Below are 16,130 nucleotides of genomic sequence, written 5' to 3' on the forward strand. Positions count from 1 at the left end.
CCTCCACAACACTCACTTCTTTGGGGCAGCCAAGCACTAGTCCCCACGAACACTCCTTGCGGCGAACTTTATATCTCTACTAAGAACCGTAAGAATGTGAGATGGCATCAAAGGTTCGACCTCCTATACCAACAACTAGAAGGTTTTTGGCTTCTAACACAAAGGTGTCTAGTAAGGGCATTCGTTTGGGTGGCTATAATCAGCAGCGTGTTACGCTCCATTAAATGGAAGGCCTCCCAACCTATAGAGGTTACGCTTTATAGGGCTTATGGGGAGTCATAACATCGTTATAGCAGCATGTAACACTCGTTGCTTGCAACTTTCGTCACAAACACTTTTATTTATAGTGGCTTGGAAGAGTTTGACTTTAGCCCGTTACCACTTGGGTCGTTCCCTCTCTCTTGGCCTTATGGGCTACTCGGAAGGCAGACTCTCTAAAAGGTAAAACAAAAAGAGTCTATTGCACAAGACACTTGTTAATTTTAGAGCACCAATTGAAGTGTTTGTTAGACTAAAGAAGACAAAACAAGCAATTTCAAAATCAAGTTTTTGCCAAAGGTCCTGCACCAAACTTGTTAGTAGTTGTGAAATGATATCCCTCCTACAAGCACACAAGTTAGGTTAATTTTAGAAATCCAAAATGACTTTGTGAAATAGGGGCCTTCGACAAACGTTTTTCTCCTTTTCAAACAACTGTACCACTTCATTAGTGTGATCAAAAGGGTTAAGCCAAAAACCAAAATCTGAAAAACCCAAAATGAAAATGAAATGAAATCCTAAAAAACAGAAACACAGCTATACCAAACACAAACGCAAAAAGCTGACGTAGACACGAAAATAGAGCACCCATACGCGATTTCAAGAACCCAGATCTGCAAAACAAAAATAGCTTGCACATACGCGACTTCTAGACAGGGACGCAAAAATAAACGTCGCAGATGCAATTTCTAAAAAACCTAACCTGCCAAAAAAGAAAAACAACCTTGCAAAATAGAAACACGAAAATAAAGTATGCAAACGCGGAATAAACCGATGAAACGTAATTTTGTGATGTCAGATCTGCAAAATGTACAACAATCACAGACACGATTAGATCTGTCACAAGCACGGAAAAACACAGAATTGTCGCAATGTCGAACCTACAACTTTCAAAAACACAAATTTGCAAACAAGATGCCAAAATAAAAGGAACAAGAGTCCCACCGGGCATGCCAAAATGTATATGGTGAAAATGGATGATGAAAACAATAATATTGAAAGACTAACAAAGGTACAACCACAAAACCCTAACCTAACAATGAAAATGATCTAGTATACACAAATAAAGATACCTAAGATCATGCAAATGAACAAAATAAAACAAAGTATACCATTCACATGTCAAGTAGGGTTTCAATCTCCATTGTCTCCTATCTCCATTGATCTAGTTTGATATATTTGCTCTCAGATTTTATGTGTGCACAACAGCTCAACAAAGAACGGATTGTGGTTGTGATGTCGCTTGATCGCTTGAAGGCTTGATTGCATAAGATTGTTTGTATTATTAGGTGATTATGGTTGAAAAGGAAGAGGGCATCCTCATATATAGAGAACACTATAAGAAATGGAGGGATGAGATTGAGAGGTGTAAAGATAAATGGTCTGTTAGGATTAAAGGGTAGGTAAAGGAAATAATTAAATGATAAAGGGGGTAGGTAAGAGAAACATTAAGAGATGAATGACATGTGTCATGGGTAGAAAAGGCTAATGAATTAATTAAATAAATAAAGATTTATTTAAATAATAGAAGAAAGGGTATCTATTAAATAAATAAAATATTTATTTAATTTAGGAAAAGGATAATTTAAATAAATAAAAGTATTTATTTAAATGAGGAAAGGATTACAAAAGGATTAATGAATTAATTAATTAAACAAGAATATTTAATTAATAGAAGACTTAGGATAAAATAATTAAATAAATAAAAATATTTATTTAATTAGACGGGACAATTTCAGGTGTCTACAAGAGGCACAATAAGCTAAAAATTGAAAATTTGGAAACACAAGCTTAAAAATGAAATTTTGGAGGCACAATAAGCTAAAAAAAAGAGAGATTGAAAACACAAGCCTAAAAATTTGCATTCCTTATCTTGTGAACCTTTTGTCTTGCATCTATTACATAATAGCAGGTCGTTTTCTCTTTCAACTTTTTTTTGTCTTTATACCCCTTGATTTGTATGAAGTTCATTTGAGAGTAGGGGACATGACACCGGTTTTTATACATATTCTTGCATAAGTTCTGAATTCCTATCATCCATATTTTTCTCCAATTACCTCTAGAACATCCACTTCCACACCCCTATATCTGTCACACCATTTGCTTATCTTCTCCATAGTAGGCCATCCCCCAACCCATTTAATGAAAACACTCTTCTTCCTTAGTCTTTCTAATGCTTTTCCTACAAATCTATCCTTTGTGAACATGTAAGTACATTTACCACGGGTTTCAAATTTACCTTTAAAATTGGGGTGACTACCATGGCTCCATTATTTCCATTTCAACTTGCCTTAAGCATTCGTAATTGGCTTCCTGCCCTTTCTCCAACCATCATCCTTGTTGGTCTCTTGATTATGAATCTTCCTTCGACCAAAGTGCCATTGCTAATGCTAACCAAACCATGGTTTCATGACCTTGCTTGGGGGATCTAGATTTATCTTGTTCTACCCACTTTGCCTCTAGCTCCAAGGACGATTTAGGGGCCTATTGTTGCTATGTCGAAATTCTTGGTTTCTATGAGGGTAATTTCCTTTATGCCATCCCTAAGTTGTCGATTGTCCTTATTTCGAATTAGGGTTTTTATTTTGATCCCATTGATCAGTGCATCACCTATGCTCAAAGAAGCCTTTGTTTCGATCCACAAGCCTCCACTGCTCCTCTTCCTACCAAGATTTGAGGGTTCAATGATCCATAAAGCCTTTGGGCTTCCCCTTCTACATGTATCCCCAACCTTCATTTTGCTACATATGTCCAACGTTTGCCCTTAGATCCTCGATTGGGATTTCCTACTAAGCATCTACCGCCCAACTTCCTTCTCTAGTGACATTCTTTCGCACACCATTTTTTCCCAACCAATTACATTTTTCTTATTTATTCACCTATTACCTTATGTATTTTCTTCTTCTTTTAGTTTTTTTCCTTCTAGCCTCGTGTTCTGTATCACCTCCTCCCTCTTGGTCTACTTCTTATTTTAACTCTGTTAACACTAATTCATCTTAATGATAGATCATAATGTGTGACCTAAATTATTTTTTAATTGATGCAAATACTATCATAGTCAAATCTAGAAACAATTATAATAACTAATGGAATTATTTTTTTGATGCTATTTCATAATACTTCTATATCAAATAGTTTTTCAATATTTAACATTTTGATTAATGTGTCAAATTTCAAGTTATGTTTTCCTATCTTGTATGTTTTGTTGTTTATTGGTATCTTGTGTGTGCTTTTGATAAAATTGAATTATTGTTGAACAATTATAGAAACTAACATGTTATTGTCATTGCAACTAATAATGAGACGTGATTCTAGAAAATTTGATCAATTAAATATGCACACACATTCACAACAAATGATGACATGTGATTCTAAGATGTTATTAATTAAATATTTTTAAGCACAAAATTATATGTATATTTTTAATGAAAAATGACAAAAATAACTATGATGTAATATTGGCATGATTATGACACAAAATATAACAAAATAATTAATCCAAATCTAACATTGACACAAAGAAAATCCTAATTCAAGCCTATCACAAAGGACCTAACACAAATTTCAAATTTGCCTACTACTAGCTCCAAAACATCAAATTCCAAACATTAACAAAATGATGTAAGAGTTTATGAACATATTGACATAGGTACAATAAAATAAAATTTACATTAGAAACAAAATACATATTTCTAGACAACACTTTTCACAATTGACACTCAAGGGGGTTGATGGCATGGCGATATTTACCATTAAGAGGAAAAAAGTGAACATATAAATATTCTAATTTATATTATGCATAAAAATAAAAACATATCTTTAATAGTCAGTTGAACAATATTGAGTTTCTCAAAATGGTTTTCATGTGATATAGATTATCCTCTACAAAAATTGATTATATTAAAAAAGAAAAAATGTCATTAATTACTATTCTTCTCCTTAACCTTGAACTTTGCAATGAAGAAGCCAATTGTATCCAAACTATTGGAAGGGTCGAATCTTTGTACTAAATCTTGCTCCCCTTCTCTAAGCCACTCCCTAGAATGTGCATGCAAACAAATAAGCTCAATTTAGAGTGTTAAAACCTAAACGAAAATAAAAAATAAAAATAATGAATAATGAGACATCTTAAAACCAATTTTCACTAAGAACATAAAAAATGTAATAAATTTTGGTTCATATTTTCATATTTAAAAATTGAGCAATTTTTCAATGCAAAAAATATACTATTTAGATAAAATAAAAAATAGTCATTTTATTTTGCTTTTTCAAGATTCCAATTTCATTACGTTTTTTATAAAAGTTATTAGGTGATATTCAATTATTTTAACCATTGTTCTACTTCACAATCTAATACTACTAAATCAAAATTTTCACCAAAGCCACCCTTGGACTGCATATATTTAGGATTCAACAAAATACATTTTCACTATGTAAAGCATATAAATACAAGTTATTAAAGACACGATTATAAAAAATGTTTTAGTCTAAAATTGATCATTTTATTAAAAGTTTTAACAATTTCAAAATAATTCACCTTATATGCTTTCCAAGTATATGTTACTCTTACTCTTCTGACTAAAAACAATCCACGAAATATTTAACATTTTATCACCCCATCAATTTAATGGATGGAATTTCAAGAAATTAGTTTGACTTAATAAAAAAAATTATGAACATAAGTTTATCTTCCTCGTGTCTATAAAATACAATTAATGTTTCCTTTTAAATAAATAAATAATAGATTCATATAAGAACGATACTGAAATATATAGATTGAATTGTTAAATGACATTTCTCTTATAAATTATGATTATCATTTGTATTAAGATATTATGATCCAATGTATTATCAAAATTATTGCAAGAATACAATTTACTAAAAAATATGTTTTCAACTTTGAGTTGGTCCAACTAAAGTTTGCATGTCAATTGCAGATTAGTTTTCACCTTTCACCATAAGACATACATTGATTAATGATCACATATGTGACTCCATTACTATTATGATAAAAATAACAAAGAAAAATGTATGATGTAATGATTAGGTTCATAAGTTTACTATCTAACCATCATAAATGTTGATTTACATGGTAAGTAAACTTATTGTAACCTATTGCCAATATGGCTTATATATTATCTGGATGTATTTAATTTAATTTCTTGAGGGCTGATGCAAGCGGAAAAAATATAGTGGAACCAAAAATCTAGTGGATCTAGAAAAAATATCTTGTCAAGCTCAAATGTCCAATCCTTATAGAATATTTGGTTCAAAGACATTTTCATTTTTTAAATTTGAACACTCTACCTCTTTGTTGGCCTTGGTTTAAGGATTCAAATACCAAAGCAAAGGGTTGGACCTCCAACTACAAGTTCATGATGGCAACCATCAAAAAAACTTCATTTCAACAATAAGGCCAACAAATTTATATTGCAAAATTTAAATGGTCTAAAGAGGTTGCATACTTTTCAAATATTTATTTCTTTCAATCTTTTTGTTTAGAAATTATTTTTTAGTTTTCAAGCATAATGTGTGACAAACTTGAGATGTGTACCTTCTTGTTTTTCATAGCCGCTAATTACAAATTTACTTTTGAAAGACTATGAGTTCGTTCTAGACATCACGCTCTACACATTCTCTTAATTTTAATAATTATTTTTAGTTAATTAAAAGTGGTCATACACGAGAGCTTCAAATTTTCTACCTTAGTCATCCTTGGAAGAGGATGTGCCCTAAATTGTGAACAACAAAAAATAATTAAACAAAATAGGAAAAATGAAGCAATGATTGTGAGTATAAAGAGCAACCATTTTAAGTGACAAGCTATTGAAAAAAGAAAATTAAAAACTAGAGTGATAATTGATTGGTATTAGAGCAAGGTATCTTGTAAGGTTGTCTCGAGAGAAGCTCTAAAAGATTTATTGTGTGTGTGAGAGAGCCCTACCTAGACTGCATTGACTGGTATTAGAACAAGGTTTCTTGTAAGGTTTTGAAAATCTCTAAAAGATTTGTTATGTGTGAGAGAGCCCTACAAATACAAAGAGTAACGAAGAAAAGACATGGCACGTAGAGGAAGACTGAGAGCACCTAGAATTGCAAGTATATGGGAGATGTTGATGAGAATTGTAGCTAGACTTAATACAATGGAGATAATATATAGAAGATCATATGCTGATAATGCAAATGATGACAAGGAAGTAGAAGGTTAAGACCTAAATTAAATGATCAAATGGCTGAACTTGAAAGTACATTTTGAAATCCAATGTTGGACACCCCTTGCTGTGATGGAATTCTAAGCCTCAAATACCTTATGGATTGAATTACAGCTCTGGAGAAGTAACTTGATTTAGTCAATAGATGATCCTAAGAGGGTAGTTATTTTTTACAGTAGCTTCAAAGGTCATGCATCCTTGTGGCAAGATCATGTACAAATGGACAAACAATGGAGAGGTAAGACAAAAATCAAAACTTAGAACAAGATGGATACAAAGTTAAATGCCCAATTCCTACTAGGAGATTACCATATGAAATTATTCAAAAATTTGTACAACCTTAATAAAGATGAGTGTGAAGGACTATAAGTAGGAGTTCTATAAGGTCACCATTTGGGCTAATCATGTGGATGACAACAAATTATAGATTTCAAGGTATGTCAATTGACTCCACATATCTATTCAAGATGAGTTTGGTTCGATTGGAGTGAAGTCAATAGAAGAAGCCTATCAATATTCTTTAAAGCATATGAGTTGTAAAGGAGGTAGCGAAACAATTCAAGGGGAAAGGGCCACTTCCCTATGGGAAGAAGACAATATGTTAGAGCAAATTTAGCTATTAGTTGCTTTTCTACAACTAGTAATGTTCTTTTGCTTTTTTTGCTTAAATTCACTTAGGAGTGCTTATTTTAGTTGTGCTAGTTGTGCACCTAGTTTATCTTTTATGCATCTAGTTTAGATAGAGTTGAGCTTTATTTGGCTTCTAATGCTTGCACTTTAGTTCTCCTAAATTTAGCACAATGCTTTCTTTATAAGCACCTCATTGTTCAATTGTAAATCATTCTGTATTCTTTGCTTTTGAGTAATATAGCATTCTTTTGTGCATCTCTCTTGTGGAAGGTGTTTTGTTTGCCATTTGATATTCCAGGAGCTTGTGTTGCAAAATTCAACATGGCATCAGAGCTTGAATTCGACAAGCCCCTTCTCAAGTTTTGAGGGTTTCTTTTTTCGAAAGCATTATAGGGTCTCAAATTTTCTTTTTTCGTGGATTTGGTGGTGGGCGAATTTTTTATGAGTTTTGAGGCAAAACAGGCATCACCATCGCATCCGCAACGTTGAAAAACCCTAAGATTAACTGTTGGTTTGTCAAAATTTGAGCAATTAAAATTTTGGATCAAATTTGCTAGGGCATGTTTCATGAGGCGAGTTCTAAAGGTTCTTGAGCACATTCTCCTTCATGCACTTCATGTTGACACACAGTTTCAATGGACCTGTCATGCCTCCCCCTTGTCAGCATCATGGGGGGGAGTTTCACTGTTGGTGCTAATGTTTTCTTGGTTTTGCTTTGGAGTTAGAGACTCTTGCATTCTAGTTTTGTGGAGGCAACCTTCCATCTTTTGTTGTTGATCAGTGTTCTTCAGACTATTGGCACTTGTATTTTCAACTAGCAGTTTATCTTGCATGTTTAAGTAGTGTTGTTGGGGTCACTCGTGTAGATTCATGTGCCATTTGTATCTTCAATTGCCAGATGTTTTGCCTTTGTTTGCCATCTGATTGTTTGAGTAGTGTCATTGGGGGCACTCATGCAGTTTGTTGTCTTTTTTATCCTGATCATCATCTTGGTTCCGAGGAGGTTCTTCATTCAGCACTATAACAATTATCATTCAACAATTGTTTGTAGCTTCTCTGTGCTTTGAGGATGTTCTTCATGTGCCTATTCTTTTGGGACATTTTCTTCGAGGCTTCTTAGTCCGTTAGTCCTTTTTTAGCAGTTCATGTTTCTTTTTCATGCATTGCATCTCTAGCTTTTGGAGAGGGAATTTTTTCCCACATGGTTTTTCTCCTTTTCTCTTCTATGAGAGGCTCATTGCTTTGCACATGGGTAACTGGTGCAGGGGCATTAGGACATGTGTATGTGTCTACTTCATTTTTGACGTGTCTACACCATTTTGATTCATGGTTATGCTTAGGAATAAAATGTGCGATGTGTGAGTTTGAAGGCCTATTGATTAGGTCTAAACAGTGTAATAAGCCCCTAAGGCTCCAAGGTGTGTCAACTTGGTCAAAGGCCTTGTATGCGCATTTTATATGTATATTTGGTGTTTAAGGGTCTAAGATGTGTGGTGTGTTCATTCTTGACCTTTGGTGTGAAGGCAACACCGAATTGTATCAAGTGGACAAAAGTTGCAATATTGCCTTAAGCAACTTTTCTTGTAAGATTTTGTAAATGTGGTTATCCCAACGGTTAGTTGGTTGATTGTATGTGTTGGGGGTGGTTGGAGGAGTTCCTTGGGTGATATAAGCCTGGGGAAACGATGCCAACTGGTTAGAGATGATATTGAATGAAATTCTTGTCTTCAAAGCAAACTGTTGTTGCAGTTTCCTGCATTCTTCTCAAGATTTTTGTTCTTGTATAATTTTGTATGAGTGGTGGGCATGAACTAAACATTTGACGAGTTGTAACAGAGGTTCACCTTTCATCTGGAGTTGATTTGAGGATTTGAAGCCTTCGGGTTTGGGAGAAACTCAATTTTGTTTCCCACCGGCCTGAGAAAACCCTCAAAACCAAGGTTTGGATGCAAACAGTGTCACAAATCAACATTTCTCTATGGGATCAGTCTGAAGCCTTGGGGGATGTTGATTTGACATGTATACTAAATGTTCTCGGTGGTTTTGGAGACAGGAAGTGCCATTTGCCTTATTCAAGATGATGCCCTAGGCTTGACATCGCTCATGTGGCAAACCTATGCAACAGAAGAAGTGGATGGAAACCTCGGACAATAGACTGATCGATGATCAAACTTGGCATGAGAAGGACCCTTGGACATGTGCAGACCTTTGATAAGTGTTAATTCTACCTTTCTTTGTGATTGGTGAAGCTTTTGAGAGCCTAATTCCCAATACCGGCTAGAAGAGCCTAAATAGGGTCAGTAGGGTTTGACCATCCGTACTCAAAACCCAGATTCCAAATTGAGAAATCCTTTACGATGTCCAAAAGGGTATCAAAATCTGTAATTTATTTTGGGTGTTGTTCAGAGAATTTGGAAGTGACTGGGCAGAAACTCAAAGAGGAGGCCTAATTGCTTGTAGCCCTCACTAGGTCTCTTGGGGACAAAATGCTCTTGGGGTCTTGTAGAACTTGATAAAGAGGTCCAGAAGAATGTAAATGCCTTGTCTAGCATGGGTTTCCATCCACACATGTCATATTTCACCACTTGAGTAAAGATCTTGTTGCTTGGGGTTTGGAGTTGTTAGGTGTCCTTGGTTGAAGGGTTGAAACCTTAGGAGTAGGAGACTCCTTGTCAATTGTGAGTTGCCCTGAGTGGAGAGATCCTTGGGAAGGATCTAGGGCAAGAATTTGAAACCTTTGGAAGGTTGAAGACAATGGTTCATTGGAAGGAACCAAGTGAAGACTCTTTGGTGAGAGAAACAAAGCAAGTGGTATAACAACATCGAACCCTCTGCATCAGTAACTAAGCAGACCATTTGTTGCCAAGGCCCATTTTTGTATTCATGCATTAAGAGTTTTTATACTCACCCTAAGTTTCACTTTAGGGGGGGTGTTAGAGCATATTTAGCTATTAGTTGTTTTTTTACAACTAGTAATGTTGTTTTGCTTTCTTTTGCTTAAGTTCACTTAGGAGTGCTTATTTTTGTTGTGCTATTTGTGCACCTAGTTTATCTTTTATGGATCTAGTTTAGAGTTGAGCTTTATTTAGCTTCTCATGCTTGCACTTTAGTTCTCTAAATTTAGCACAGTGCTTTCTTTATAAGCACCTCATTGTCCAATTGTAACTCATTTTGTATTCTTTGCTTTTAAGTAATATAGCATTATTTTGAGCAACTCTCTCTTGTGGAAGGTGTTTTTGTTTGTCATTTGATCTTGCAGGAGCTTGTGTTGCAAAATTCAACATGGCATCAGAGCGTGGATTCGACAAGCCCCTTCTAAATTTTTGAGGGTTTCTTTTCTCGAAAGCGTTACAAGGTTCTAGATTTGTTTTTTTGTGGATCTCGTGGTGGGCGATTTTTTTATTAGTTTTGAGGCAAAATGGGCATAATCATCGCATCTGCAATGTTGAAAAACCCTAAGATCAACTGCTAGTTTGTCAAAATATGAGTAATTGAAATTTGAGATCAAATTCGCTAGGGCACATTTTCCGAGGCAAGTTCTAGAGGTTCTTAAGAACATTCAAATCCTCCTTCATGCACTTCATGGTGACATAGTTTCAATGGACCTTTCATGCCTCTCCCTTGTCAACAGTGTTGGGGGGTGGGGGAGAGGGGGGGGGGGGGGTTCTACTGTTGGTGCTAATGCTTCCTTGGTTTCACTTTGGAGTTAGAGACTCTTGCATTCTAGTTTTGTGGAGCCAACCTTCCATCTCTTGTTGTTGATCAATGTTCTTCAGGCTATTAGCACTTGTATTTTCAACTAATAGTTTATTCTTGCATTGTTGAGTAGTGTTGTTGGGGGTCACTCATGTAGATTCATGTGCCATCTATATCTTCAATTGACAGGCATTTTGTCTTTGTTTGCCATATGATTGTTCGAGTAGTGTCGTTGGGGGTACACATGCAGATTGGTGTTGTCTTCATCCTGATCATCATCTTGGTTCCAAAGGAGGATCTTCATTCAACACTATAACAGTTGTTTGCAGCTTCTTTGTGCTTTGAGGATGTTCTTCATGTTCCTAATCTTTTGGGACATTTTCTTGGAGGCTTCTTATTCCTTCATTCCTTTTTTTATAGTTCATGTTTCTTTTTCATGCATTGCGTCTCTCGCTTTTGGAGAGGGATTTTTTCCCACGCGGTTTTTCTCCTTTTCTTTGTTTAGAGAGACTCATTGCTTTGTACATGGGTACCTAATCACACCATTTGTTGTCAAGACCCATTTATGCATTCATGCATTAGAAGTTTTTATACTCACCCTAAGTTTCACTTAAGGGGGGTTGTTAGAGCATATTTAGTTATTAGTTGTTTTTTAACAACTAAATGCTTTTTTTGCATAAGTTCACTCAAGAGTGCTTATTTTAGTTGTGGTAGTTGTGCACCTAGTTTCACTAGAGTTGAGCTTTATTTAGCTTCTCATGCTTGCACTTTAGTTCTCCTAAGTTTAGCACAATGCTTTCTTTATAAGCACTTCATTGTTCAATAGTAACTCATTATGTATTCTTTGCTTTTGAGTAATATAGCATTCTTTTGTGCAACTCTCACTTGTGGAAGGTGTTTTTGTTTGTCGTTTGATCTTGTAGGAACTTGTGTTGCAAAATTCAACACATTCAAATAGTTGTATAGAACAATATGCACATAAAAGAGACTCAATCATTTCTAACAACAATTTCAATCAAAACGGAAGAAAAAGAGAATGTTCTTTAAGAGGTGGAGGCTACTATAGTAGAGGAAAAGGTAGAGGATTCACCAAAACTTAATGAGAAGTTGGTCATAGGGCATTTGACTATCCACAAGTACAACTAAACAATAGTAGATAAAATGATGAAGAGAGTATTGTTGAAACTAGCTAAGGAACATGAATGAATACAAAGAAAGAACTTATTCATGACTACATATAAACGCAGAGGTAAATGTTGCAAGGTAATTGTTCATAGCAAAAGCACAAATAAATGTGTCGAATGAGAGGGTAGAGAAGCTTAGGTAGAATAAGGTTGAGCATCAAAATTCATACAAAGTTTGGTAGTTATATAAAGGCATCAAATTTTGGAAATGAATATGAGATTTTATGTGCATTATGCCTATGGATGCTTATCACACTTTCTTGGGAAGGCTTTGGCCATTTGATAGAAAGGTTGTCCATGATGGTAAGGTAAATACCTACTCTATTACAAAGGATGGAAAAAAGTCTGCATTTGAGTCCATTGAAGAGTGAAGGGGAAGAAGTGGATAGTAGTCCTAAGGTGTCTTTAATCTCAATAAAACATTTGCTTCTAGAGATGAAAGAAAAGTTCTTTTCTTTCACTCCTAAACCTATGAAAGTTGGGATAGTGGGTAAAATGGAAGAAATTCTATATGAAGTGAAGGATTTATTAGAGGAATACAGATTAACTATTTCAAAAGAATTCTGGATGGGTTACCACCCATGAGAAGCAATAATCATTATATGGATTTAATTCCTAGATCAAGCTTGCTAGATAATGCAACATTAGGATGACAACTATGAAAGAGGAGGCGAAGAGACAAGTCCAATAGTTGTTGGACAAGTGTTTGATAACAAAGATTGAAGCCATTTGCAGTACCAACCATACTAGCACCAAGAAGGATAGAGAGTGGCGTATACATGCATGGATTCACAAACAATAACAATATAACAATAATACGGAAAAAATATATTATCACAAATGACCAATTTACTAGATTGCTTGAGTGGAGCTAAGTACTTCGAGAAGGTTGATTTGAAGATTAGACATCACAAAATTAATATTAGAGGTAGTTTTAAGTGGAAAATCACATTTAAGACAACATGGGTTGTACAAGTGGATTTTTATGTCATTTGGATTGACAAATGAATTGAGAACAGGAGTTGTGTACTTGGGGTTTGTGAAGATTTGTATATGGACCTTTAAAAAGTAAAAAGGTATTATGAAGTCGTTTTTGCTAAGGAGGGAACTTGGGGCATAGAGTTTTCATAGTTTGGCATGTTTTTTATAGAAAGTTTATTAAAAAGGTGAGTGTCATTTGTGCACCTATCATGAATACAATAAAGGATGGTAGGAATGAATTTAATTGTATAGCTGTCGTAAAAAACTTTCAACTTTTGAAGACGTAACAAATGGTTAGTTCTAACATTATCAAATAGTAAGTATTTCAAGTGGACTATGAGGCAAGTCAGATTATGAAAGGTAGACTTTTGAGCCGAAAAGGTGATATCCATGCATACTTCAACAAGAATTCAAATGGAACCAAAAAGAAGTATTTGATCTATTAATGCAATTATTCAAGCACTTAAGAAGTGTAGACATTATTTGTTACCAAAAGAATTTGTTTTATTCAAGGATCACCAAGCACTATAGTTTATTGACAACATAGGTAAGTTGAGCCGAAGACATTAAGTTGGATGAGTTTCTTCATTCATTCATTTGTTTTAAAGTGTTAGTGGTAGATTAAATAGGGTAGCTAATGCATTGATAAATGTCTTGTAAAATGAGATGAGAGTGGAGGTTGTTGGATTTCATTCCATGAGAGAGTTGTTTGAGGATGATGTAGGTTTTAAGGAAGCTTGGGCAGCATATAAGAACCCATTTAGCATGGATAAGACTCCATAGATTATTGCATTCAAAAGGGTTCGTTGTTCAAAGAGCAATGTTTGTGCATAACTCCTGGGTCAATGAGGACAAACTTGATGAGATGGAAGCATAGTGGAGGTCTAGACAAACATTTTGGAATAAAAAAGATATTGGAGCAAATGTGTGAGAGTTATTATTGGCCAAGGATGAGTGTAGATGTAAAGAATGTTGTGGAGAGTTGTAGAGTTTACCAACACAACAAAGGGAAGAGTCAAAATATAGGTTTTTATCAACCTTTTCCTTGGTTGCCAAGAAATCAATGAGGTAATGATTTTTTTTTCTACATAGATTTTCAAATATGACACTTTATACTGTGCAAGAAGTTAAGTGATGCCATCCATGTTGCTACATTATTCGTTATAGTAGTAAGATTGCATAGATTACCAAAAAGCATTGTCTTAGATAAACACAAAATTCATGGTCCTTTTTGGCAAACCTTGTGAAAAAAGTTGCACCTAATATGAGTTTTTTTTGTTTTTTTTAATTTATTGGAGACTACTTTGGCACAAGATAAGTTTGCTTACAACTTAGTTTACAAAAACACAACTAAGAGTCCTTTTCAAATTGTGTATGGATATAGCCATAGAGGGCTAGATAAGTTAAGAAGTGTCACTAATTTTCAAAGAGAAAGCATTGTGGCAAAAAAATTGTTTAGTACATGCATGAGTTATAAAAGGAAGTGAAGGGAAATTCGGAAAAAAGTACAATAAGATAAAAATATTATATTGAACTCAAGACTGTATCTAACAAAAATTCAAATTAGAGATTTGATTTTAGCTAATTTCTAGAAGGAAAGATTTCCCCAAGGAACTTACAATAAGTTGAAATGGAAGAAGATTGGGCCTTGTAAGGTCTTATAAAAAAATGCTATGAATGCTTATGAGATAGAGATCTTAGGAGTGCATAGAGATCTTAGTAAGGTACAAATTTGCTATGTAGCAAATTTGTACCTTACTATCAAGAACCAATGAGTGGAAAGGAGAATACAAGTTTAAATTACTTAATGGGAGACTGGGAATAATAGTTTCCTAGGAAAGAACAAGATGAGATAAAATCAGATAGAGATTCATGAGTAATTAAGAAGACGATGAAAATAATACAATGAGCATTTGGTGTAATAAAACAATAAGTCAATTGAAGAAGCAACATGGATGAGTGCATTCGAAGTTAGTAAACATGGTATCTTAGTTTTCGATTTAAAAAAATGCATGAGCTATAGGTCATGGTATTTCATTTACTTGGTGTATATGATGCAAGAGCATTTAGATTCATGAACAATGCCACATCACCCAAAACAAAATAAAGGTAGGATGAAAATAATTTTAATATTATGTGTGGCGCTGAGGAGAAGTGGCATGTTTACATTAATTAATTGGATTAGAGGGGCATTCCAAAAGACTTCATTGACAACAAAATATTGTGCCACATCTTCAACAATGCCATGTTTCACTTCAACAACAACTATTAACATCGTCATCACTAACATCTTTGACAATACCTTGTTTCACTTGGGCATGAAAATAATTTTGATTTTATGTGTGGAGCTGAGGAGAAGTGGCATGTTTACATTAATTAATTAGATCAAAGGAACATTCCAAAAGACTTCATTGACAACAAAATATGGTGCCGCATCTTCAACAATGCCATGTTTCACTTCAACAACAACTATTAACATCGTCAACACTAACATCTTTGACAATACCTTGTTTCACTTAGGCAACAACTAGTAGTATCTTTAGTAGCAAGTTATGAATGACCATTGGTGGAGATGATTTTGGTTATATGGATCCTTATGGAAACTTGGCTCCACCTTATGTCTAGATCAACTTTAAAACCTCCAACTTAAAAAAAAATACCACTTTCCTGTTCGAATGGTAGTATTCTCCTATAAAAATTTCATCAAAAACTTGGCAGTCTTTCAAGGTTAATCATGGTCTTCTAATGGACTTGAGTAGAGTTGATGGAATGTTAAAATAGCATATCTCAAATAAAAACATCCAACCAAGAGCTCAAGACTACTATATTGGCCACCAAATCATGTGTCATGATAAAAATGTTCTTTCAAGTTGTCATGTGGCATTTAGGGCCAATAAATTAATTCAACCTATTTCCAAGTTAGAAGACATGGGTGGAAATTGTAAGCAAGTTGTTCTTGGAAATATATGTGCCATAAATTATGGAAAACACAAAATATTTGGGGCAAAGAAAAAGATTGACAATGTAGGGAGCGTGAGCGAGACTAACCACATAAAGTGACAAGCTATTGGGAAAAATAAATGAAAAAACAAAACAGATAACTAGAATGAGAGAGCTTATTAAACTTTATCCCATCTCAAAGTGTACAATAATAATACACCATTTTTCT

At 34.4% G+C, this 16,130-nt stretch overlaps 1 protein-coding gene across 3 annotated transcripts in view; it reads right to left on the bottom strand.

Annotated features, from left to right (window-relative positions):
• Positions 1-4,025: 4,025 nt before the first annotated feature.
• LOC131064233 (rRNA (cytosine-C(5))-methyltransferase NOP2C) overlaps positions 4,026-16,130 on the bottom strand; it is a 185,975-nt gene continuing 173,870 nt past the window's right edge. For all 3 annotated transcript variants that reach the window (XM_057998335.2, XM_057998343.2, XM_057998333.2), the window contains one exon: positions 4,026-4,296. In XM_057998335.2, the coding sequence (XP_057854318.2) occupies positions 4,179-4,296 (118 nt within the window). In that variant the 3' untranslated portion in view covers positions 4,026-4,178. The remainder of the gene's footprint in view (positions 4,297-16,130) is intronic.

Source organism: Cryptomeria japonica, chromosome 1 (assembly GCF_030272615.1).
Source record: "Cryptomeria japonica chromosome 1, Sugi_1.0, whole genome shotgun sequence".
Classification (NCBI taxonomy): Eukaryota; Viridiplantae; Streptophyta; class Pinopsida; order Cupressales; family Cupressaceae; genus Cryptomeria; species Cryptomeria japonica.